Genomic DNA, 22,653 nt, shown 5'->3' with positions numbered 1-22,653 from the left:
AATTAATAATTTTTTTCCTTTTTAGATGTGTCTGTGTGTCTGTGTGTGTTTACCTGAATGTAAGTTTATGTACCACATGCATGCAGTGCCCACAGAGGCCAAAAGGGTGCTTTGATCCCCAGGAACTAGAGTTACAGACAGTTATGAGCTTCCCTATAGGTGTTAGGATTTGAGCCTCAGGTCGTTGGCAAGAGCAGCAAGTGTTCTTAAGCCTTACTTCATTCTTTGCTGCGCACAGAAGGCGAACGTCTGGAATTATTTGGTAATTTCAAACACATGATGCGCTGCAGATCTGTCTAGGAAACTGATGTGTAGTCGGGGATCCTTCGCAGGAGTGCTGGGCTTCCTGTTTTGAAAACACACTCAGACTTGATCGCCCAAAGCCACAGCAAATGTACTGACCGCTTCCTCCCCACTAAAGGCACTGGGCTTTCGGAAGGAGGCAGTCATCTAACCGTAAATGTCAGCCTTCCCTGCCCCCAAATCTGTCCAGGTGTAAGAGGCTAGGATGATAAATCTGAGCACTAGATAGGCTGTTAGTAGTGGATGGGCAAGAACTGTGCTCAGCAGGTCTCTTGTGGAGAGTAACGTCCATTAGTCTAAATTCTATTTATTTATTGTGGTTCTGGGGCTTGAGCCTGGCTTTCTACTTGCTAAGCAGGTACTATGCCACCAAGTTCTATCCCTACCCCTCTCTTTACTTCTTACTGTGAGATAGGCCATAGCTGTATGAGTGAGTCTCCTGCCTCAGCCTCCTGAGTGGCTAGGCTTACAGGCCTGAGTTCAGGCTCAGATTAGATACCCAACCTGCTAAGGATTTAGTTTCTTTAAAAACATCACCTTTTACTCCAGGAAAAAGAGAAAGAGAGAGAGAGAGAGAGAGAGAGAGAGAGAGAGAGAGAGAGAGAGAGAGAACCATATGCTCCCAAGCCTGTGGTGTGCATCTATTTTAAAGTAAAGTCAAGTCTGTTGTTAACATGGAAGAGGTTGCTGGCAGTACTCACTGCTGCCCAGCTGGGTCCCTCCTACACTGTTCTCAGCCTGGTGTTTCCATGTTAAACATGCGCTCAGAGGGCAGGGGAGTATTCTACAAGTTAGCCATTAGTTTATCTAGAACATTCCAAATGTGGTTATACTATAGAAGGCTTCATATAAATTAACGAGTATGGGATATAAAACAAGGCTTTTTCCCACGTCCTGACGTCAAAGCTGGCCATCGCCATTGAAGGAACTGACTCAGGATTGGATAGACAGCAGTCGGAGCAACCAGGGCGGTGTCCAGCCTAGCGCTTTGTGTCCTGACTCTGGTGACCGGGGCCCTGCTGTCTGTAGCCCGCTGCTCCTGACTCTGGTGACCGGGGCCCTGCTGTCTGTAGCCCGCTGCTCTTTACTCTGTGGAGTTTCTTGCTTCTCAGCCTAGGCCAGATGGCTGACTGTAGGAATTAGCTTTAAAGCTGGCTTCTGGGCTAAAACAGGAGACTATAGAGGTCAGATAGTGAAAGCGGAGTGAGCTGGGATTGGATCTGTGTTTGGGAGATGACAGTTGTCATAGGACATGGAACTAATGTCTCGGGGAGGGTGGTTTCTCAAGTCTCTGAAGTCATTTACCTGAAATCAGTTAAGCAGCCTTAGGAAGCGACTAGATCATCAAAGAAGAACGGGGCTGTTCTGTCTCACAAGCCATTCATCTTTCTTACTGAGGAAAAAGACCTGTCTGAAAGGAGCCGGGCGCTGGTGGCGCACACATTAAATCCCAGCACTCGGGAGGCAGAGGCAGGTGGATCTCTGTGAGTTCAAGGCCAGCCTGGTCTACAAGAGCTCGTTCCAGGACAGGCTCCAAAGCTACAGAGAAACCTTGTCTGAGAGAGAGAAAGAGAGGGAGAGAGGGAGGAGGAAGAAAAGGCATATGTAGCATTAGCACTGAAAGTAGTTGGAGCTGCAATGTAACTCAATGGCTGATGGCTTGCCTTACATGCACAAGTCCCTGGATTCAGTCCCCACCACCATGCAAAATAATTAGAGCAAGATGTGGTGCGTGCCTGTGATAATATAACAGTAAAGCCCTTGGAAGGCAGTGGCAGAAAAACAAGCGTTCCAGGGCACAAGAAGAGACTGCCTCCAAAGTCTAAAAGCGCTCCTCATTCAGCATGGATGTGTTATTGCAGAAACAACCTTCAGTCCTGGGTGTTATTATTTATTTTTTGCCCAAGCATCTGAAACCAAGATCCTGTTACAAATGGTTAAGCCATTGTATATAGTCAAGACTATATGCATTCTCATAATTAATGTGTTTAAGCCAGTATTGTGTGACCCTGTGTCACGGGGAAGCAAACTAGTAAGTATTTAACAAAAAAACAGAAAAAAGTACTCTTGTTCTTAAACTGTCAGACTGGGTGGGCAAAGCTTCTAGAAGACCCTGGGTGTGTCTTGTGGACAAGAGGGGAAGCTGTGTTGCTGCGTGGCTTGTGACTGTCCTGTCTCCTCCCCTCAGTCCACCTGGAAGGCTGCTGTGGCGGAAGGATGTTTGACTGCAGAGATGTGGTGTTCACTGTTGGTGAAGGAGAGGACCACGACATTCCAATTGGGGTCGACAAAGCCCTGGAGAAAATGCAGAGGGAAGAGCAGTGTGTTTTATATCTGGGACCACGGTAAGAAGCAGCGTTTCGGGACACGGTGGAGCTCACTGCAGACCAAGGGCTGCCTGCTCGCTCACTCAGTGTTCTTCCCACGGTGAAGTCATCTCATTAGTCAGGGGACAGTCGGGCAGTTTGGGGCCTCACAGCACCGTGGAAGTTTCTGAGACTGGCTTGTGCTCTTCTCTCTGAGTGCAGCAGGCGGTGTTGAGAGTTGCAGTAGAGCATGGTTTACTACACTTGAATCCATGCCACATTCTTATATGGAGTCCCTGAAGGAAGAAAAAACCAGCTTGTTCTTCCTGGATCTAAAGGCAGCGGAGATGACTCATTTTTGCCTAAATTTTTCCCGTCATAAGGATAGCCATTGGCACTTCCAAGCTTAGAACTACCCGGCACTGACAGTCTCTTGTGAAAACATGTTTTGCATTATTTTTAGATCTAAAATTATACCATAAATTCAACTCTTCTATCTTGAGAAATGGACCCCTGAGAGGATCCAGGGGTGCCGCCTGCATGCAAGCACATCCGCTTGTCCAGAGTAGCCTCGCAGGCTGCAGATTGCCACCGGCAGAATCAGAGTTCTGAGACTCTTTGGCCTGCCCTCACCTCTAAGTGGTCCAGTGATGATAATGCTAATCTTCTCTGTAATCCTGTTTCCCAGTTTTCTTAGCCTTGCCAACACTTCCTTGAAAATTCTTCCAGAGTACTCCATCCTGATTCTAAAGCTGTCGTGAGACCCTTTTGTCTGCTGTTTCTCTTCACCCCTTTCTTCCACGGCTGTAGTCCTATGTTGGTGTATTTGATACACTGTGCCATAGTTCACTCTACAATGAAGCTACTTCTTTTTGGCTGAAAGCCCCCACACACACACTTACAGAGGTTCTTCATAACCTACATTTTTTTTTTTGAGCTATCTTCTCACTTTTTTTTAGCTCTGGCTGCCCTAAAGCTCACTATGTAAACTATGCTGGTCTCAAACTACCCGCCTCTGGCTCCTGAGTGCTGAGATTAAAGCTCCCTAATCACTTTAAATCTGACATTGCAGAATTATAGTAGCGCTCCCCTCAGGTGGCTTGTATGTTCCAGGTATGTTCTCACGGTTGAGTCCATAGGGATCAGCTCTGTAAAGGGTGAGCGTTCAGTAACACATGCCCCAGATCTTCAGGTCTTAGCCCAGCTGGTAAGACAGTTAAGCAAGTCAGACGTTTCTTAGTGTAGCTGGTTCTTGCAGGTCACACTGGCATGCTTTCTCCGCAGCCCACCTTGATGGCACGGGGCAGGTCGCCTAACCGTCTTGCAAGGTTGCAGAGGCCTGCATGGAGAAGTAGGTGAAGCCTTAGCAAACCCCCTGCCCAGGGGAGCCCTTCCTCATTAGCTCCTATGGTCTTTGCAATGGCTTTTGTTCCTTTTACCCTTAGGCCACAGGAAAATAATCTCTGCAGAACAAAGGGTAGGCTTTTCGAATCTTTTCAGGCATAAAAACTATCAAGTTCTCATAAGTTTTGGTATATAAAGTTTTTTTTTCCTGCCCGCCCCCTGGGGGGATGGTATGTTGACATATCTCTGGAGTATTTTGTTGGTATATTGATTTCTGTGACGTATATTCTGTGCAATGCTGTCTACACTGTCTTCATGTGTGTGTGATGCTTACATGTATGTAGACCATCCCTGTGCACCAGGTGTGCATAGGGGTTGTATGGGTGCAACATACGGACTTGTCTTGTTCAGATAAAATGCTGAGCCAGTTTGTACTCTGAGTGGTCTTCTGTATGCCACCCCCCACACACACACACCTTCCTTGACAACCACAGACTCCTTGACAGGATGTTTTCTTAAGAAACTAACAAAGCATCCAGTTTTCTCCCACTGGGGCGGTGTCTTTTCTTCAGTGTTCTCTAGAATACTGAGCCTGGCAGTCCCTCCTGGAGACCTTCTCATTCCAAGAGTTTTTCTCACTGTTCTTAAATGTATTTTCTGTGCTCAAAGAAATAATTAAATATTGTGACTGGTCTCTCTTTTGTTTTAGGTTAAGTACTGATAACTTTTTTCTCTTTCCTTCTTTTTACTTTATGCCTCTTTTGTAACAATCCCAAACAAAACACAGGCTGTTAAGAGTGATGACTAATTATAGGCCAGCCGTGTGGGTCCCCAGCTCCCTCGGGACAGTGGGGTCTGAGCTTGGTACTGTCTCTGTGACCGCTCAGGAAGCACTTGCCTCTGGCCTCAGCTTTGTCTGTAAGGAGCAGCTGGTGAGAGCCCACGCAAGTGCTGCTGTTCCCTACAAGGCAGGCTGGCCCTTGACCTCTTTCTGTATCTTCCCTAAAGGCAGCTGTTGCTCAGGTGTTGACTCTGGACTCCATTTCTGTTTCATCTTCCAGTCAGGTCCTGCTTTGCCCAGTCTGAGCCAGTGTGAGTCGGGCACCTTCTGTTTAACAGAGTCAGGCTAGCTGTTTCTGGAATGGATGGATATGCGCCTGGTCTCCCAAGATGTGTCCACCAGTCTTAGCAGAATTATTGTTTTAACCAGGAGAGACGGTACAAATAATCTTCTTTAATCCCCTGGTAATAGTTAGGCTGTGGTTCCTTCAAACTTGTCCCCACACTCCCCACACCCCACCCCACCGCGTAGTGGAGCCTCCAGCGAGAGCCTCTTAGGCAGCCCTCACCACTGTTGATGTTTAGGGCTAGATAATTTCTGGTTGTAGCGGAGGAGGATTGCCTGTGCCATGACAATGTACAGCAATATTCCTGGACTCTCTGCCAGCCAGTGGTCCTACTCAGATCTCCAAGCATTGCTAAATGTCCCTGACAAAGAAGGGCTAAAATCAGCCCAGTGAACCGCCTCTGTTCCAAGCGAATGCCGTTCATCTGTTGCATTCGTCCCTACTTAGCAGAACTGCGGATCCTAGCGTCTCTCAGCAGCAGACTTAAGAAGCACCCACCTGCCTGCCTCCGTTGCAGCAGGTGAGGAGCAGCTCTGAGACAGCCCACTCTCCCCGCCCCAGGGAGAAAACCAGACGCCATTTCCTAGAATTGGCCACTGGCAATTGTACCCTCTCCTTTATTGCTTTGCTGAAGATGCCCTTTGCCTGTGTGGGCTGCCGCACCCAGTTCTTCCCAGGCGCCCGCGCCTCTGCTCCTGCTGCCCATGGTCTTGAGCAGCAGTGGAGGTGAGTGAGTGAGCAGGCCTTCCTGAAAACTCAGGCGGGATGGAGGAGTGGCGCGTGCAGCATGGTGTGTGTGTTCTTCCTCGGTCCCTCGCCCCAAGAAGACCCGAGTGGGATATTATAGCCTTAAACCAGTTTTGACATCTTTCAAACCATCACCAGAAAGTTTGGATTAACTGAACTTTTTGTGCCATTTCATATTTCAAGAGTAGCTTGGCTCATAGCAGATAAAAACGGTGTTCCAGTGAACCCCTTGTTATATACTGAGCACTGTTCTGATTTTTTTTTTCTTTCTTTCTTTCTTTCTTTCTTTCTTTCTTTCTTTCTTTTTTTTTTTGAGACAGTGTTTCTCTATTTGTAGCCTTGGCTGTTCTGGAACTAAGAGAGACCTGCCTGCCTCTGCCTCCCAAATGCTTCAATTAAAGGCTTGGACCACCAAACCCAGCATAGGGCAGTGTTCTAGATGCTGGGAAACCCTAAAACAGACAGATCTCCATGGGGTTCTGTTCTGTCGGACACATGCTTCCCAAATACATTTAATTTGTTTAAGATCTGAAGCAGTTCCCTGGACCTAATTTACAAAAGCTTGCTGTGATGGCATACCCCAGTAAACCAGCACCCTACTTAGCAAGGCCTTGTTTCTCAAAATTAAATTTACATAGCTCCGGATTTATTTTGTCTTTTTTTAACTTAGTAGGTTTTGGCTAAAGGGTATTTACTGCATCTTAAACAGGATAATTAAGAGGTGTAAAAGTTTGTATGCCTCTAAGTGGGGTGCTGGGCTGCTGGCTGTAGCCATGTGTTCCGTTCTGTTTTCAGTGCCCCTTTTAACTCTTTAAGAGCTGTTTTCTTAGCAGCAGTGCTTTAGAGTGAGAAGCTTGTTCTGAAACGAAGACTTGAGGGAACTCAGACGTGAGAGTGGGAGAGGGCCATGGTGGGGAAAGGTTCCAGTGGGAGGGGAGGGAGTGCGAGGGAGTTGGGTAAAATGACAGTCATAGACGGCAAAATGTTGGAAGTGATTCGGACAGAACTGTGTTGACTTTAATGATCACATTTACTCCTCTGTCCTCTCTGCCCATAGAGCTTAAAGGGAAAAAATCCCTCGTAGCAAAAAAGGAAAGGATTAAGTCGCAAATCAAGCAGAGAAAAAGACATCAATATTGAAAAGCATATCAAACACACTGTCCCAGGTAGTGCAGGAATTATGTATGTGTATAAGAGACGAACGTGTGTGTGTGTGTGCGTGTGCACGCGCTCATGCACGAAAGCTGGGTCTAAGAAAACACAGCAGTGAACCGCGGGATGTTTCTCCTTCTGGTCAGCCTCTACTGGGTCTCTGATGGTGCTGATTCTACACCTCAGAATACCAAAGGAAGTACCTGGAAATGCGTCAGTTCTTTTAAAGTCTTGTTTTTCCCTCTCCATTTCAGATATGGTTTTGGAGAGGCAGGGAAGCCTAAATTTGGCATTGAACCCAATGCTGAGCTCACATATGAAGTTACGCTTAAGAGCTTCGAAAAGGTGAGAAAAGCGAACTTCTCAAAAGTCGTGGTGGGTCTCTTCTCATACCCTTCCCGTCACCGTGTATTAGGCAGTTTGACTAAGTGGTATCTATTTCTGTGCCTGCTTCTCTTTCCCCGTGATTCCTGCCCCCACCCCGCCACCCCGCCACTTTTGCTCACAGCCTGGGAGGCTGATGGAGGGTGGATATAAGAGGAGCGGTGTTATTTTGTTACTGTGTGTGTCAGCCTTTGTTTTTCTGCTTCTTTTTTTTTAAACTCTTGGGTAGAATCCAAGACTTGTTCCCTTATTTGTTCCTAGGCTTGTTCTTTTTCTACTTTTTTTCCTGGGTTGAGGACAAAAAAGTTCACGTACTGCCAAGCAGCTCCTTGGGGGAGGTGGGGGTGCAGCTTCTCAGGGCTGAACGGATTGTACCCTTCACAGGAGTCTCGGAGAGGCCTCCGCTGGGGCTCCAGGTTGTGATCCCAAGGTCTCAGCCTTGGCGCCAGCAGGGCTCCAACTAGGGACAAGAAACAAACCTGCTACCCAGCTGTTCTCATGCTGGTCCAAGAGTAGGGGAGGAAATCTGCCATGGCCTTGGACTTGCTCACTCCCACCCAGGGCTACCTCTGTAGGTTCCAGCTGCCTTTACTGGGCAGACACACCGCATCCCCCGTAAGCTACGTAGGCTGTCGTCCTCAGCTGTATCTCCAAATGACCAACATCCCACCCTTCGTTCCCGGAGCTCTCAGGAACGGCCCTTTTTATCTTTCTTCCAGTGCTGCCACAGCCCCGTGATCTGTACCTCAGGTTCTTGCTAGGAAATGTCTTCCATGTCATACTAGATTCCAAAGGACAGTTGTCACCTCGTAGCCTGTAAGTCTGGGAGAAAGTAGTAGGGTTCTCCCACACCAGCATCCTGTCACACCATGGCTTCTTTTGAGGGGTGACCTCCTTTGAAGGCCTCCAAGCTCAGGAGTGATCTCTTCATGGGCTTTTATTGCTAAGATGGCGAAAAGAGTCTTTAGCACACGATTGTCAAGGCCTTTGGCTGTCCTGACCCTTCTTATAGAGGGCTCCTACCCTCTGTCCCATGCTTTTTTGAGAGTATTCTCACTGTCACACTGCACCAAGCTCGTGCGGTCACCTCTCCACAAGTGTGCCTGTTCACGTCACTGGGCGGACTCACAGGTAGAGGCCTGTGATGTCTTTGGAATTCACCTGCCCCAATCCCCTGCCTTAAAGAAAGGAAATTGAAGTCAGAAGCCAGATGTGGTGGTGCACACTTATAATCCCAGTGCTCTAAAAGGCTAAGGCAGAAGGATGGCATGTGTCAGGCCAGCCTGGGCTACATAGCATGACCCTGTCGCCACCACCACCACACCCCATGAAAAAAATACAAAGAGAGAGCTGGGGAGGTGGGGTAAGCATGAGGGCCTGTGCTCAGACCTCTAGCACCCTGTGAAAGCTGGACATGGAGACACATGCCAGTGACCCATGGCTGAGCAGCCAGATTGCTGGCTGGCCAGCCTAGCCAATCAGTTTGCTTCGAGTTTAGTGAGAGACCCTCAAAAAGTTCAGTGAAGCTCTGACAAGATGGCTGCCCGGGTAAAGCACCAGCTGCAAACCGAGCGGCCTGAGTTTGTCTCTAGAGTCTCACAGAAGGGGAACTGACTCCACAGGCACACACGGTGCACATGCGCACACACGGTGCACATGCACACACACGTAAGAGCACAGAAAATCCATAAAGCTTTAGGAAGGACGCAAAGGAAAACTGTTGGAAAATAAATAAAAATGTTACTTTCTTAAAAATAGGTGGGGAGTGATAGAGAAATTGACATTGGCCGTGGTTCACATAGGTCCACGCTCATTAGCAGTGTTTGTTGGTTTTGGTTTCTTCAGACAGGGTTTCTCTGTATAGCAGCCCTAGCAGTCCTGGAACTAGCTCTGCAGGCCAGGCTGGCCTCGAACTCACAGAGATCCGCCTACCCCTGCCTCCCGAGTGCTGGGATTAAAGGTGTGCGCCACCACTGCCCAGCTCCACTTGAAAGAAATTGTGGGGTATTTTTGTTTTGTTTTGTCTTTTTAAGATGTATTTTTATTTTATGTGCATTGGTATCTATTCTGCCTGTGTGTCTGTGAGAAGGTGTCAGATTTCCTAGAACTGGAGTTACAGACAGTTGTGAGCTGCCATGTGGGTGGTAGAATTGAACTCGGGTCCTCTGGAAGAGCAGCCAGTCAGTGCTCTAAGCTGCCGAGCCATCTCTCCAGCCCTCCATTTGAACTTTCTAATTCAAATAGAGCCAACCACGCCTATTACTTTTTCCTAGAATAGCACAGTTATTCCGCTGAGTTCTGTGATCTTAAATCCAGCTGTATATATGGATTTTTTTAAGTGCTGGGGGTTGAAGCCATGGTCTCGAGCACACAGAACAAGCACTGTCTCACTGAGCACGGCCCCAGAGCTGCTGTTTCTGGGCCTGTGTGTACTACTGTGGAGGGTCGGGTACACATAATACAAACCATACTTCACCGGATGACAGTGACGTCATTTATGTGCAGCTCTACAGGGATGGTGTTGCATGAGCTGCATCTTTCCCGTCGCATTTTGCTGAAAATCCCCCAAGTGAAAGCAGGCAGTGTGGTGTGCACCGGTCATCCCCTGCACTGGGGAGGTGGCAGCAGGAGGATCAGAAGTTCAAGGTCATCCTTATCTGCAGGGTTGTACACTGTCTGGGGGGTGGGGGGGGAGATCCCGCAAGCTGATACTGTTAGAGGCCGTAATACATCTGGTTGCGTGAATAATGAGACAGCTGCCTGATCTGGAGTTTGAAAAATTCTCTATGCAAGCGCAGCTTGGCCTGGACCATCAGTAATAATCCCACTTCAGAGTCGGAAAGCGAGTAGCTCGGTCCTCCCCGAGGCTGGAGTGCAGCCCATCGGCAGCATGGGTCAGACCGCAGCTTGGGAGCTCGGCCTGCCAGTGTCTTTGCATTTGGGAATCTTCTAGAAGTAGGCGCTGTTTGTTCTCTAGGCTTCAGCTGGTGCGTCCTGCTTGTCTGTCTAACTGCCACAAATCTGTACACAGGCCAAAGAGTCGTGGGAGATGGATACCAAAGAAAAGCTGGAGCAGGCGGCCATTGTCAAAGAGAAGGGAACTGTGTACTTCAAGGTGCGTGAGTCCCTGTAAATCCTTCCGTGTTAAGCTGTGTACTCACGTGTCCGTGAGCTGTTTACTGTCGTTTCCTGCTCTTCATTCTGCCGACACCTTTTTGGTGAGAATAACCGTCAGTTTTCACAGGCCTGCTCTTGGCAGTGAGAACAGTACGTTAGTGTGAAGGAGATACTGCAGGCCCTCTCTGTAACCGTCCTCAGAGCAGACGACACCTGGCCGGCTCACCCGCACCAGAGCACTCAGTGCCTAGCAGGTTCTGCTTGGCCCGTAGTCAGCGTGCAGTAAGTGTGGAGAGAAAGGATGCAGAGTGGCTGTTATGGGTCAGAGTTCACAGCAATGACACGTGACAGGAAAGACATGCAGTCTGTGGACATGTGGAGTGATTTCCTCATATGCAGCAGTGGGCTTGCTTTCCCGTACGCACAGCAGAGCCGTCTCCTGGTTGTTCGCATTAGTTTCCGGTTGAGAAACGAGTTCCCTTTGCGTTCTAAGTGGGAACAGCGGTTTTCACAGCCGTCGTTATCTTCAAAATAAGTCATAAATAATTGAGAATATTGTTGTTTAAGACAGGGTTTCTGGACAGGCTGTCCAGGAACTTGCTCTGTGAACCAGACTGGCCTTGAACTCACAGAGATCCGCCTGCCTCTGGATTAAAGGCTGCGCCACCACTGCCTCCCTTGTTTGATGAGTTTTATCTAGAAATACATCACTGCTGCTGTAACTGAGCAGCAAAATAAAGATGCCTCTAGTGGTGGTGGCTGGGTGCTCAGAACGGCCTGGAGACTCAGCATCCAGGGATGCCCAGCACAACCTTCCCAAGGACCTGCTAGGAAGACAGCTCTGAACCTTGCAGTGGCCACAGTGATGCCACTTACAGCCGCCCTTAGTGACAGCTGCTTCCCCGGAGCCCTATCCGTGGGACCTAGGAGCCAGTGCTTTATCCTACGGGTCCTAATCCTAGGTGCAAGAAAAGAAATTTCAGAATGACACGCAGCTTGCTCGCCAGTCTATTCCAAAGAGATTGACGCCAGAAGCAGCTGTGGTGGCACACACCTTTAATCCCAGTGCTCCAGAAGCAGAGGCAAAGGCTCTCCAAGTTCAAGGCTAGGTCTCCATAGCAAGTTCTAACCAGCCGGGGCTACATAGTGAGGCCCTATCTGGAAAAAAAAAAAAAAAGGAGTAGGAGAGGCTGCCCATGTGTTCTTCAGTTATCTTTCTTGTACTGGCAGTCTTTAAAAAAAGTTCTTTTTTTTTCTAGGGCTTGTTAAAGAAAATTCATTGTTTTTTTTTTCCATAACACTATATATAAAGTGGATGCCTGAGTCAAGTGTTCATGAGCTTATTTCTGAGATACGCTGCTGCATCTACAGCTTCATCTGTGGGAGGGGACCAAGCTGAAGAATTGTGAGACTGTAGTCACCCCAGAAAAACACTGCCAGAGACAGTATAGATGACTGGGCTTTTTGTTTTGGGGGGTGGTTCATCTGCTTTCCACTTTGAACTGAAACCCGTGATTGGGTCCTAGGATTGTCTTAGTGCGTGTGCACGCTGCGTGTAGTGAAGATGAGCTTGGTTTATCCTGAGTGATGCTGGATCATCATTTTAGAGCATGCTTTTCACTGTGGATGAAATCCAGAGACTTTTAATAATAATACATGCGTTTGTTTATTCTTAACAAAGATGCCAAACTAATGTATGAATCGTCAGAAAGCATACAGATGGGAACTCTGCATGGGAATCGGAACATTAGGCCTTTGCTTTTCCTATGATTGAGATCACTCACCTGTGTTGGTCGGGCCACATCAACGTTACAGTGATGATACATACATTGGTTTCAGCATGTTCTGAATCTTCCTAAAATCACCAATCTGGATAAAATATGGATCGTCGGTCACACATATGGAACATGGTATTTTTAGCATGTAATTTGATAGACAAGATCTTTCAAAACGTTAGTCTGTTGAAGGGGAAATTAATGAAAGGTTCGAAACCGCTGACCTAAGGGCTTAGCTCAGCTCAGAACGTCTCTGAACATTCTGTCCCGCCAGAGTTCCTGGAGGCAGCTTCCTAATGATAGATCACAGCGGTGATGCTCGCTGGAGCTGCATATTCCAGCAGCGTTGGTGGGCTGCCTCCTGTGCGTGGTCCCTGGCAGCACTAGGGGCAGCCTCACTACCAGCTCCGGCTCCCCAGGGTGGTGCACACTGCGTGCAGATGTATGGGTCCTGCAGAGGTCGGCTGCCCTGCGGATTTGGACTTCAGGACATCCACACGTTTTTATCGACCTGCCAGTTTGGTTCAGTGCTGTGAGCAAAGTAGGATTAAATAGTGCTCTTTGGTTGATGTTGGAACTTCCTTTCCACGTCGCAGGAAATGACTGCCCTCACCTGGTTCTGACCTGGCCTGTGAAGGCTGAGCTCACTGCTGTGTGCGGGCGTCTTGCGCCCCCTAGTGCCCTCGGGAAGGAAGTGTGTCTGGCTGGCTGGCTGTGGCGAGAGCTCCACACAGTGGGCTGAATGCAGTCGGTCCTCTGTGGGTCTCAGCGGTGCTAAGGGGGTGATCTTGGGTTGACTGCCCTTCTGCCACCTGATAGGAAGTGTGCTCTGCGCAGGCTGTACTCGGCTGCTGCAGAAAAGAGCCCTCGCCTGTATTGCGGCTTCATGTGCGAGATTCCCAGATGCCGCGGCATTGGTTATTACAGCAGTCAGCACTAGTCAGCAGGGCCAGGGCCTGTGCCGGCCGTGCCTGGGATTCTGCTTACTCTGGAACAGCGCTTCTCAACCTGTTGGTTGACCCCTAAAGGGCTACAGCATTAAGAAAATGGAGAGCCACTGTTCTGGAAGCTGAGGCAGGGAGACAGCAAGTTTGAGGCTAGCCTTGACAACTTAACAAGGCCCTGTCTGTCTAAAATAGAAATGAAGGCTTGGAGATATAATGGGTATAGTGCTTGCTTAGTGTGCATGAGGCCTTGGGTTCAGTCCTTAGTACTGCGGAGGAGGGACGGTAGGACAAGCAAGAGTAGACTAGTTTTCTCTCACATTGAGTTTTGATGTTAAGGTTACTTATACTGTATGCTGCCAACCAGCTAGGTGTGTTCCCACTGCCTACTCTTACAAGTAAAATGATGCCAGGACACAGCCACAGGGGCACAGACACACTGGGGCACAGCCGCCAGGGCACAGACACACTGGGGCACATCCGCCAGGGCACAGACACACTGGGGCACAGCCGCCAGGGCACAGACACACTGGGGCACAGCCGCCAGGGCACAGACACACAGCGGCACAGCCACACAGCGGCACAGATACACTGCTGCAGTTTTGCCCGTGTTGACAGGTGCTGCTTTCACACTACTACTGAGAGTGGGGACTTGCACCATCTGCTTTAGATAGCCCAGGCTTGCTGTCTGGGGACACGTCACCATATTGCAGTATTTACTATGCAGTGTTGAATGCCAGGAGAGAAGAGAAAAGTCACCCCCTTTTCCATAAGCCATACGGCTCACCACCCTTTTGAAAGACTGTTGAGTGTTGGCTTCAAATGGTGTAACCACCTGCTGCTAGAAACCAGCACGCTGTGGTGTCAGCCTGCTGCAGGCTCCTTCCCAGGCTCGCGCAGGACTAGGAGGGGGCAGGAGAGCTGAGGCCTGGAAACTGAGGGACACAGAGCGGGGTTGTCGTGCAGGCCTAGTCCTCCTGAGGACTCGGTTCACTCTGTCCCTTCTAGAGCACAGTACCAGTCATCACTGGCTTTCTCCCTAGGGTGGCAAGTACATGCAGGCTGTGATTCAGTACGGGAAGATAGTGTCCTGGCTGGAGATGGAGTACGGCCTATCGGAGAAGGAGTCAAAAGCCTCTGAATCGTTCCTGCTTGCAGCCTTCCTAAACCTGGCCATGTGCTACCTGAAGCTCCGAGAGTACACCAAAGCTGTGGAGTGCTGCGACAAGGTGGGTGATGTCGTGTCGTGGGCTGGGGGGCCATCTTCGCCCTCTGCCTCTCTCGGCTGTCTCCTCTGTGCTCAGCATGAGCTGGGACACTCATTGGATTGGGCTAGACGTGGACTGGTGTGTGTTTGTTTGTTATGGGCCGTTGTGAGCCACCCCGTGTGGACGCTGGCTGCTGAATTCAGATCTTCTGCAAGAGTCAGACTCTTAGCCACTGAATGATTTCTCCAGCTCCCTCCCCCCATTCCCTAAACGTTTATGTGGGTGTGGGAGGTTGTGTGCAAGCCATGGTGAACACTCACGGACAGCTCTCTGGAGTCAGTTCCCCTTCCACCGTCTGGGTCCCGAGGACCAAACCCAGTTTGTGATGCTCCTCAGCAAGGGCCTTCGCCTACGAGCCAGCTCAGTGCCCCCCCAGTCACCACTGCACACACAGCTCCTCCCTTCACACGCGTACACTAGCACCCGTGTTTGTTTTTCAGACAAGGTCTCAGATCCCAGTCTGACCTCAGATTTGCTGTGTAGCCACAAATGACCTTGAAGTTCTGATCTTCCTGCCTCCAGCTCTTGAGTGTTGAGATTACAATCCTACACCACAAGGGGGGGTTATTTTTGGGTTTGGTTTTTGTTTTGTTTTAAGCTAGGGATAAAATTCAGGATTTTGTATGTACAACCCCGCTGTCCATGATTCAGGGCTGGAAAGGTGGCTCACTGGTTCTGAGAGCATTTGCTGTGCAGGCATGGGCGGCCAGAGTCTGAGTCTCTCTCAGCACCCACATAGTAAGTCTGCCTAGCCCACACAGAGTGGGAACACTGAGTAAAATAGGAGGGTCGTGAAGGCTGTTGGCTGCTAGCCTCCCTGATAATTAGGAGCTCCAGGTTCAAAGCAAGACCCCGCCTCAAAAGGGGTAAGGCAGAGAATAATAGAGGAAGATCTGTGGCCCCTGGTGTGTGCGTGCATGCGTGTGTGCATGCACACCCATACACTTACGCACAATACACATAAAAAATAAGTTTAAAGCTGATTAGCGAAAGATTTGGACTTAGTTGTGTGAAGCCAGGACTCCCCTTCCCATCAGATGAGTGCACTCAGGGGTGAAAGTCTCGTCGTTGTGTTTGCACAGGGTGAATTCCTAGAACTAGAGATTTTAGGTGGGGCTCGGAAAGCAGAGCAGGTGGATCTCTGTGAGTTCGATGCCAGCCTGGTTTACAGAGTGAGTTCCAGGACAGTCCCCAAAGCTAGACAGAGAAACTTTGTCTCGAAAAAAAAATTATAGGTGGGGAGGAAGTGGCTCAGTGAAGTGCTTGTCACACAAGCTTGCGGACCTGAGTTTGGGCCCTGGCACCCACATAAAAGCTGTGTCTAAGGAGTAAGAGCAGCTCCGTGGCTAAGGGTACCCGCCGCTCAGAGGACCCAGGTCACACAGCAGCTCGCTTTCCGTACCTCCCAGTCAGAGGATCCACAGGCGTGCACGTACACAGACATGCATGCAGGCAAAATGCCCACACACATGCAAAAATAATAATTATTATTATTACTCTGAGCCACCCATGCCTGTAATCTCAGTGTTGTTGGGGCAGACTGGCAGATCCTCAGGTCCCACTGACCAGCCGGGCTAGCAAGAGACTGTCTCACACACGAGGTGGACGGCTCCTCGAGGTGGACGGCTCCTCGAGGTGGACATCTGGCCCATGTACACACGAGTGCACACATACACAAACCGGGCTGGGGCACTTGTCTTACACTAGGTTCAAAGGTTTCCATTCATGTTTGGCTGGCACTGTTGCCGTGGGCAGAGAAGGGTGGCAGAAGGGCGTAGCAGAGGAAGCAAAGCCACCTCTAGGGCTTAGAGTGGCACTCACTTTTAATCCCAGCACTCAGGAGGCAGGGACAGGTGGATCTCGGTGAGTTTGAGGCCAGCCTGAGTTCCAGGACAGCCAGAGCTACATAGTAACACCCTGTCTCAAAACAAACATAAAAACACCACACGCCCCTTTGACCTTCCTCTAGTCCAGTGGTCCTCAACCTTCCTAATGCTGTGACCCTTCAATACTTTAATACAATTCCTCATGTTATGGTGACCCCAACCATAAAATTATTTCATTGCTACTTCATAACTATACTTTTGCTACTGTTATGAAATTATAAATACCATACTCAGGATATCTGATAATGTGACCCCCAGGTTGAGAACCACTGCTCTAATCTCTTACTGTCCTGGTCAGTAAGGACTCTCTGATGGAGTTGCCCGTTAGGGAGCAGCGCTTCAACACAGGAGCTTTGGAAGAGACATTTTATACTAAACCATTGAAAATCAAGTGAATTTGATTATTACGTGACCGTTATATATAACTACGCTTATCTTAGGGTGTAACGGCTGCCGTCCCACCGTCTCAGCCCCCTCGCCCGACTCCCTCCATCCGCACACTCTTTATACTAAATTCATTTGTAATGCCCTCGAGTGAGAACTGCGGCCAGCCTTGTAAACTGCGGACATCTCTTCTAGGCCCTTGGACTGGACAGCGCCAACGAGAAAGGCTTGTACCGAAGGGGCGAAGCCCAGCTGCTCATGAATGAGTTTGAGTCAGCCAAAGGTGACTTTGAGAGAGTGCTGGAAGTGAATCCGCAGAACAAGGCCGCGAGACTGCAGATCTCCGTGTGCCAGAAGAAGGCCAAGGAGCACAACGAGCGCGACCGCAGGGTGTACGCCAACATGTTCAAGAAGTTTGCAGAGCAGGATGCGAAGGTATGTGCGGGGCCCTGGCCCTCGGCGGCTGAGCTGAGCTTGCCCAGGGGAAGGCTAAGTCCTTGAGGCACACCAAGGCTCTTGGATTTTAGGTTTTGGATTGTTTGTTTGTTTGTTTGTTTGTAAAATTCTATAGACCTGACTAGTTTCAACTCACTTATCCTCCTGCCTTTGCCTCATGAGTTCTAGGATTACAGTCGTCAGTCACCAAACCAAGTGAGCTTGTTATTTAAAAATATTAAGAAATTCAGCCAAATGGCGGTGGCTCACACCTTCAGTCCCAACACTGGAGAGGCAGATGCTGGTAGATCTCTGAGTTCAAGGTCAGCCTGGTCTGCAGAGTTCCAGGACAGCCAGGGATACACAGAGAAACCCTGTCTTGGGGGAAAAACAAAACAAAACAAAAACGAAATTCTAAGCCCATCAGTATTTTTCCGAGGAATAGCTCCTGGTTGAGCTCCTGGATGAGCCTGACGCGGAAGCAGGTGTGTCACTGCTGTGCCTCACCGACGCTGTCCGTGAGTCCAGGCTGACAGTAGTCTGTCTGGAGACGGTCAGCTTCTTGTCCCGGTCACGCTCTGCTCCCAAGTCTGTCCTCCATCCCCAGCTCTACTACCTAGGACTTGATTATTCAACAGCCACCCCAGATAGCAAGCTCCTCCACTGCGTGCCACCACCGCATTCACCAGCTGTGCACCCCGAATACAAGACCCACGTTTGTAGGCCCGATAAAACCTTCTTTCATCTCCACCTCTGTTAACCCCCAGGAAGCGGCCAGCAAAGCAACAAGCAAGAAGACTGGAGAAGGAGCAGCTGGTAAAAGACCGGAGAGTCAGGCCGTGGGAGAAGGGAAGGCCGAAGGCCATGTATGACGCCGCGCCAAGGAGGGAAGAGAGTCCTGATGCCCTCGGCCCTCCTCGCTGGGCTCACACCCAGCTCAGGACTGAACAGTGTTTAGTGTAAGGTTTGTTACAGTCTCTGGGATTCTGGAAGCAAATGGCAAGACCAGTAGCTTCCCAAAATAACCACCTGCTGCTGCCTGGGGTGGGGTGGAGGACACGCCAGGAAGCAGACCAGAAAGGGCCGTTGGTGTGGAGAGACCAAGCCAGCGCTCAAGTCCAGCTCATTTCAGTTTGTCCCCTTCAGTGCCCAGCACGGTGTCCCTTGATGATCCTAATGCCTGGCTGCTGGAGAGTCCATCTGCCCTTCAGTAGCACTGCAGGAACCCCTGAAAAACTAACTCAGTGATCTCTGCTTTCCTCTTGGGAGGTGGGGCAGGGTGGAAGGTGAGGTTTTGTTGGAAAATCACTCAAGTGCTGAGAACATAAGCCCAAAACGAGGGATCCCCAGGTCCACAGCAGACTTGCAGGCCACTGCCTGCCTGCCCAGCTTCCCGGGTCCCTTCCCAGACTCTTGAGTGTGGCCGTCAGTCCCCAGGCTGACCTTCCCTGATGAGAACAGTGGAGTGGCCTTCCTTTCCCCACTGTCCCTCCTTAGGAATGAGTTCGCGCTCAGTGCTTCACGCTGCTGCTGCTCAGCCTCCTGTTTCTGCCTCGCTGTGAGGAGCTTGAGGCTCCCTTTTGTCCTAGATGTGGAGTGGACTGATGTCCAGATCCAACTAAGACTGATGCGGTCACTCCTTTTTTTAAATTGCTTGTAAGCATGTTAGCGCGCTATGGAAGGAACTTCACACTCCTCTATCATGCAAAAATACTTCTTCACTTTTTACTTTTTTGCTTAGGTTTTGAAAGGCAGAATCTGTGAGGTTTGAAAGCAGACAGTTCCTCTTAGAATAAGGGTACCTGGAGGTGCTGTCCCCCTGTTCCACAGGCTCTTCATTCTGGTATGGACTGTAAAGGATGCTGGCTTCCCGTGTAGGTACATCACACCAAACTCTCCAGTACTTGGGCATTGGATCAGGGCACGTTTTAAATAGTCACGTAGTTGGATTTTAGTCTTACGGGTAATGGATGGGATTGAGCAAGCCTTGCTTCTCCACAGCCAAGAAATCCCCAAGGGGATGCACCCAACAGCCCAGGGAGCCGTTACCTAAGCCTGGAAACCTCGCTTTCCTAGCCCTAGGAACACTGGCAGTTGCGTTTATATGGGTTTTTATTTTTATGGTGGTTTTAATAAAGCAAGTCTCATCTTTAGGACCTTAAAACCTACAAATCAAGTTGTTTCCCACTGTTCTGATTTAATTCTACGTGCAACAGGTGGAATTAAGTTTGGAGGAATTTCATTTCCTGGTGACTAAAACCCCTTGAACTTCACACTTTACGCTTCTTCCTCTTTCCATGAATGTTTCAACCCTGGTCTCCTCTAGGAGGTACAAAGAGCTGGAGGTGACTTCTCTTATTTAACTCTCCAATGTCCGTAGTTTTGTTAACTAGACCGCAGAAACAGTGGGGGCATGGCGAGAGCTTGAGTCTAACAAGTTGGGCCAGTCAGCTTCTGGCAGGAAACCTCACCAGCTATCTCTAGAGTGTACGTCCTGGGCCAAGGAGACCGGTGCCGGGAGAGGGCAGCATGTAAGGTTCCAAACCAGCACCCCTGGACATGTTACTGTAGTCAGTAATTCAAACAATGTATATGGAAATCAGAAGATGTTGTCAAACCGCTGTTAGATGGGATAGAGTGATGGATGACCAGATGATAAATTTAAATTTTGTTTTTTAAAAAATCTTTTAGAATCTGGGAGTAGTGGTGTACTCCTTTAATCCCAGTACTCAGGAGGCAGAGGCAGGTGGATCTCTGTGAGTTCCAAGCCAACCTAGTCTACAGAGCTAGTTCCAGGCTAGCTTGGTCTACATGGTGAGTTCCAGGACAACCAGGGCTACATAGTGAGACCCTGTCTCAAAACAATACAAAAAAATCATTTAGATGCATTTTGTGTTCCTTAAATAAATTTTTTAAAAAGTGGTTTTTCATTGTTCTCAGGGTTTTTTGTTTTGTTTGTATGATTTTTTAATTTTACTTTTATCCGTGTATACTTGAGTGTATGTGTGTTCTTGGAGACCAGAAGAGGACTCCGGATCCCTTAAAACTGGAGTTACCGGGAGTTGGGAGCCAGATGTGGGTCCTGGAAACCGAACCCGAGTCCTACCGAGCAGAGTGCTCTGAAGTGCTGAGTCTCCTTTCTTCCCCACCCGTTCATTCTTCCTGGTTGTTTCAGAGGGCTTTTTAGGAGTTTAGTTTGTGTGGGGGTGTTTACCTGCATACGTGTATCCGTGCACCATGTGCATACAGTGGCCGAGGAAGATCCCTGGAACTAGAGTCACATGGTTGGGAGCCACCATGTGGGGTGCTGGAAACTGAACCCAAGACCTCTGCAAGAGCAGCCAGTGCTCTTTACCTCTGAGCCATCATGCTGTGAACAGTGGATCGTCTGGTCTCAAGCTCAGCAGAGTGGCCTTGTTCTCGTCACTGTTCTGTGGCAGTGACAAGATCCACAACCAAGGCAGCTGTATAACAGGGATTGTTTGGAGCTCGCAGTTTCGTGGTGGCAGGAACAAGTTCATCTTGCAGGCAGGACAGGTGTGGGTGGAAGGTTTTGTGTCTGGGTTGGTGTCCCGGTCCCAGCGCTGAATGTCTTATATGGGTACAGAAGATGGCTGGTTGGGTCTCCCTGTTCTCTGTTACCAGGAGTCCTTGCTAAGGCTCCAGCGCACTAGGTTTCCACATCACTCCCCCAAATGCCCCCCAGTTCTAGCTGTCCCTCCTTCCCCCACCTGGACTCTACTGTTCCCTCCCTACCTGCTCCCAGTCCACCCGCAAGGCCTGCTTCCCCTCCCAGAGAGCTCTGCATCCTGAAGGGACACTTGTCCACTGCTGGTGGAAGTTGTATGGCCGTTATGGAAGCCAATATGGCCGGTTCTTAAGAAAATTGGGAATCATCTACCTCAAGACTGAGCTATACCACTCTTGGGCGTATACCCAAAAAGACTTCATTCTACCACAGGGACACTTGCTCAACTATGTTCATAGCAGGTTTATTCATAATAGCCAGAGACTGCAGCCCAGATGTCCCTCAACTGAAGAATAGATAATGTGGTATATTACACAATGGAGCATTATTCAGCTGTTAAAAAAATGAAGTTTTCAGACAAATGGAGGGGACTAGAAAAATATTAGCCCCAGTGGGGCAACCGAGACCCAGAAAGACAAACGTGATATATAGTTCCTTATAAGTGGACATTACTTGTGAAGTAAAGGATACTCATGCTACGGTCCATAGACCCAGAGAGGCTACGTAACAAGGAGGGAATCTAGGGGGACACATTGATTGTTTTTTCAATCTAAAGCCTAAATCTGGGCTGAGCAGATTTCTCAGTGGGTAAAAGTGTTTACCTCCATACCTGAGGAGCCGAGTTCAGCCCCCAAGTCCCAACTTGATAGGGGAGAACAGACGGCAAGTTGTCCTCTGACCTCTACAAGTTTACAGTTACAGAAAATCATTATTTCAGAAACATCATGCAGCTGGGCGATGCTGGCGCACACCCTTAATCCCAGCACTTGGGAAGCAGAGGCAGGAGGATCTCTGTGAGTTCGAGGCCAGCCTGGTCTACAAAGGCTCCATAGCTACCGAAAAACATGTCTCAAAAAAAAAAAACAAATAATAAAAACAGCGTGCATATACATTAATTTAAAAGCAAAACAGGGGCTGGAGAGATGGCTCAGTGGTTAAGAGCATTGCCTGCTCTTCCAAAGGTCCTGTGTTCAATTCCCAGCAACCACATGGTGGCTCACAACCATCTGTAAAGAGGTCTGGCTCCCTCTTCTGGCCTTCAGGCATACAGACAGAATATTGTATACATAATAAATAAATAAATATTTTTAAAAAAAGCAAAACAGGGGGCTGGAGAGATGGCTCAGCGGTTAAGAGCGTTGCCTGCTCTTCCAAAGGTCCTGAGTTCAATTCCCGGCAACCACATGGTGGCTCACAACCATCTGTAATGAGGTCTGGCGCCCTCTTCTGGCCTGCAGGCATACACACAGACAGAATATTGTATACATAATAAATAAATAAATAAATATTTAAAAAAAAAAAAAGCAAAACAGGGCTGGAAAGATGGCTCGGCAGTTAAGAACACCTGCTGATCTTGCCGGGAACCCAGGATGGGTTCACAGCCACAACCAGATCTAAGCTCAGTTCCAGACCTCCACAGGCAGCTACATACAGCTGAGCACATGAACGCACACAGGCACACATGTACACATAAATGACTTTCAAAAATAAATGTACAGCACACCACCCCTTAAGTCAGCTAGGCATGGTGGCACACACCTTTAATCCCAACACTTGGGAGGCAGAAGCAAGTGGATCTTTCTGAGTTCAAGGCCAGCCTGGTCTCCAGAGTGAGTTCCAGGGAAGTAACACAGGGAAACCCTGTGTCTTGGAAAACAAAAGCTCTTTTTTGCCCGGGTGGTGGTGGCGCACACCTTTAATCCCAGCACACAGGAGGCAGAGGCAGGCAGATC

General features: G+C 49.1%; 1 protein-coding gene across 2 annotated transcripts in view; it reads left to right on the top strand.

Moving 5' to 3' along the window:
- Fkbp5 (FKBP prolyl isomerase 5) overlaps window positions 1–20,094 on the top strand; it is an 83,858-nt gene extending 63,764 nt beyond the window's left edge. For both annotated transcript variants that reach the window (XM_075979701.1, XM_075979702.1), the window contains exons 6-11: window positions 2,492–2,648; window positions 7,234–7,324; window positions 10,395–10,478; window positions 14,243–14,428; window positions 16,933–17,172; window positions 17,940–20,094. In XM_075979701.1, the coding sequence (XP_075835816.1) occupies window positions 2,492–2,648; window positions 7,234–7,324; window positions 10,395–10,478; window positions 14,243–14,428; window positions 16,933–17,172; window positions 17,940–18,044 (863 nt within the window). In that variant the 3' untranslated portion in view covers window positions 18,045–20,094. The remainder of the gene's footprint in view (window positions 1–2,491; window positions 2,649–7,233; window positions 7,325–10,394; window positions 10,479–14,242; window positions 14,429–16,932; window positions 17,173–17,939) is intronic.
- The last annotated feature ends 2,559 nt before the right edge of the window (window positions 20,095–22,653 follow it).

This window comes from Microtus pennsylvanicus, chromosome 7 (assembly GCF_037038515.1).
Source record: "Microtus pennsylvanicus isolate mMicPen1 chromosome 7, mMicPen1.hap1, whole genome shotgun sequence".
In the NCBI taxonomy this organism is placed as follows: Eukaryota; Metazoa; Chordata; class Mammalia; order Rodentia; family Cricetidae; genus Microtus; species Microtus pennsylvanicus.
Note: the sequence above shows the minus strand (reverse complement) of the source record. Positions and strands in the feature narration are given on the sequence as shown.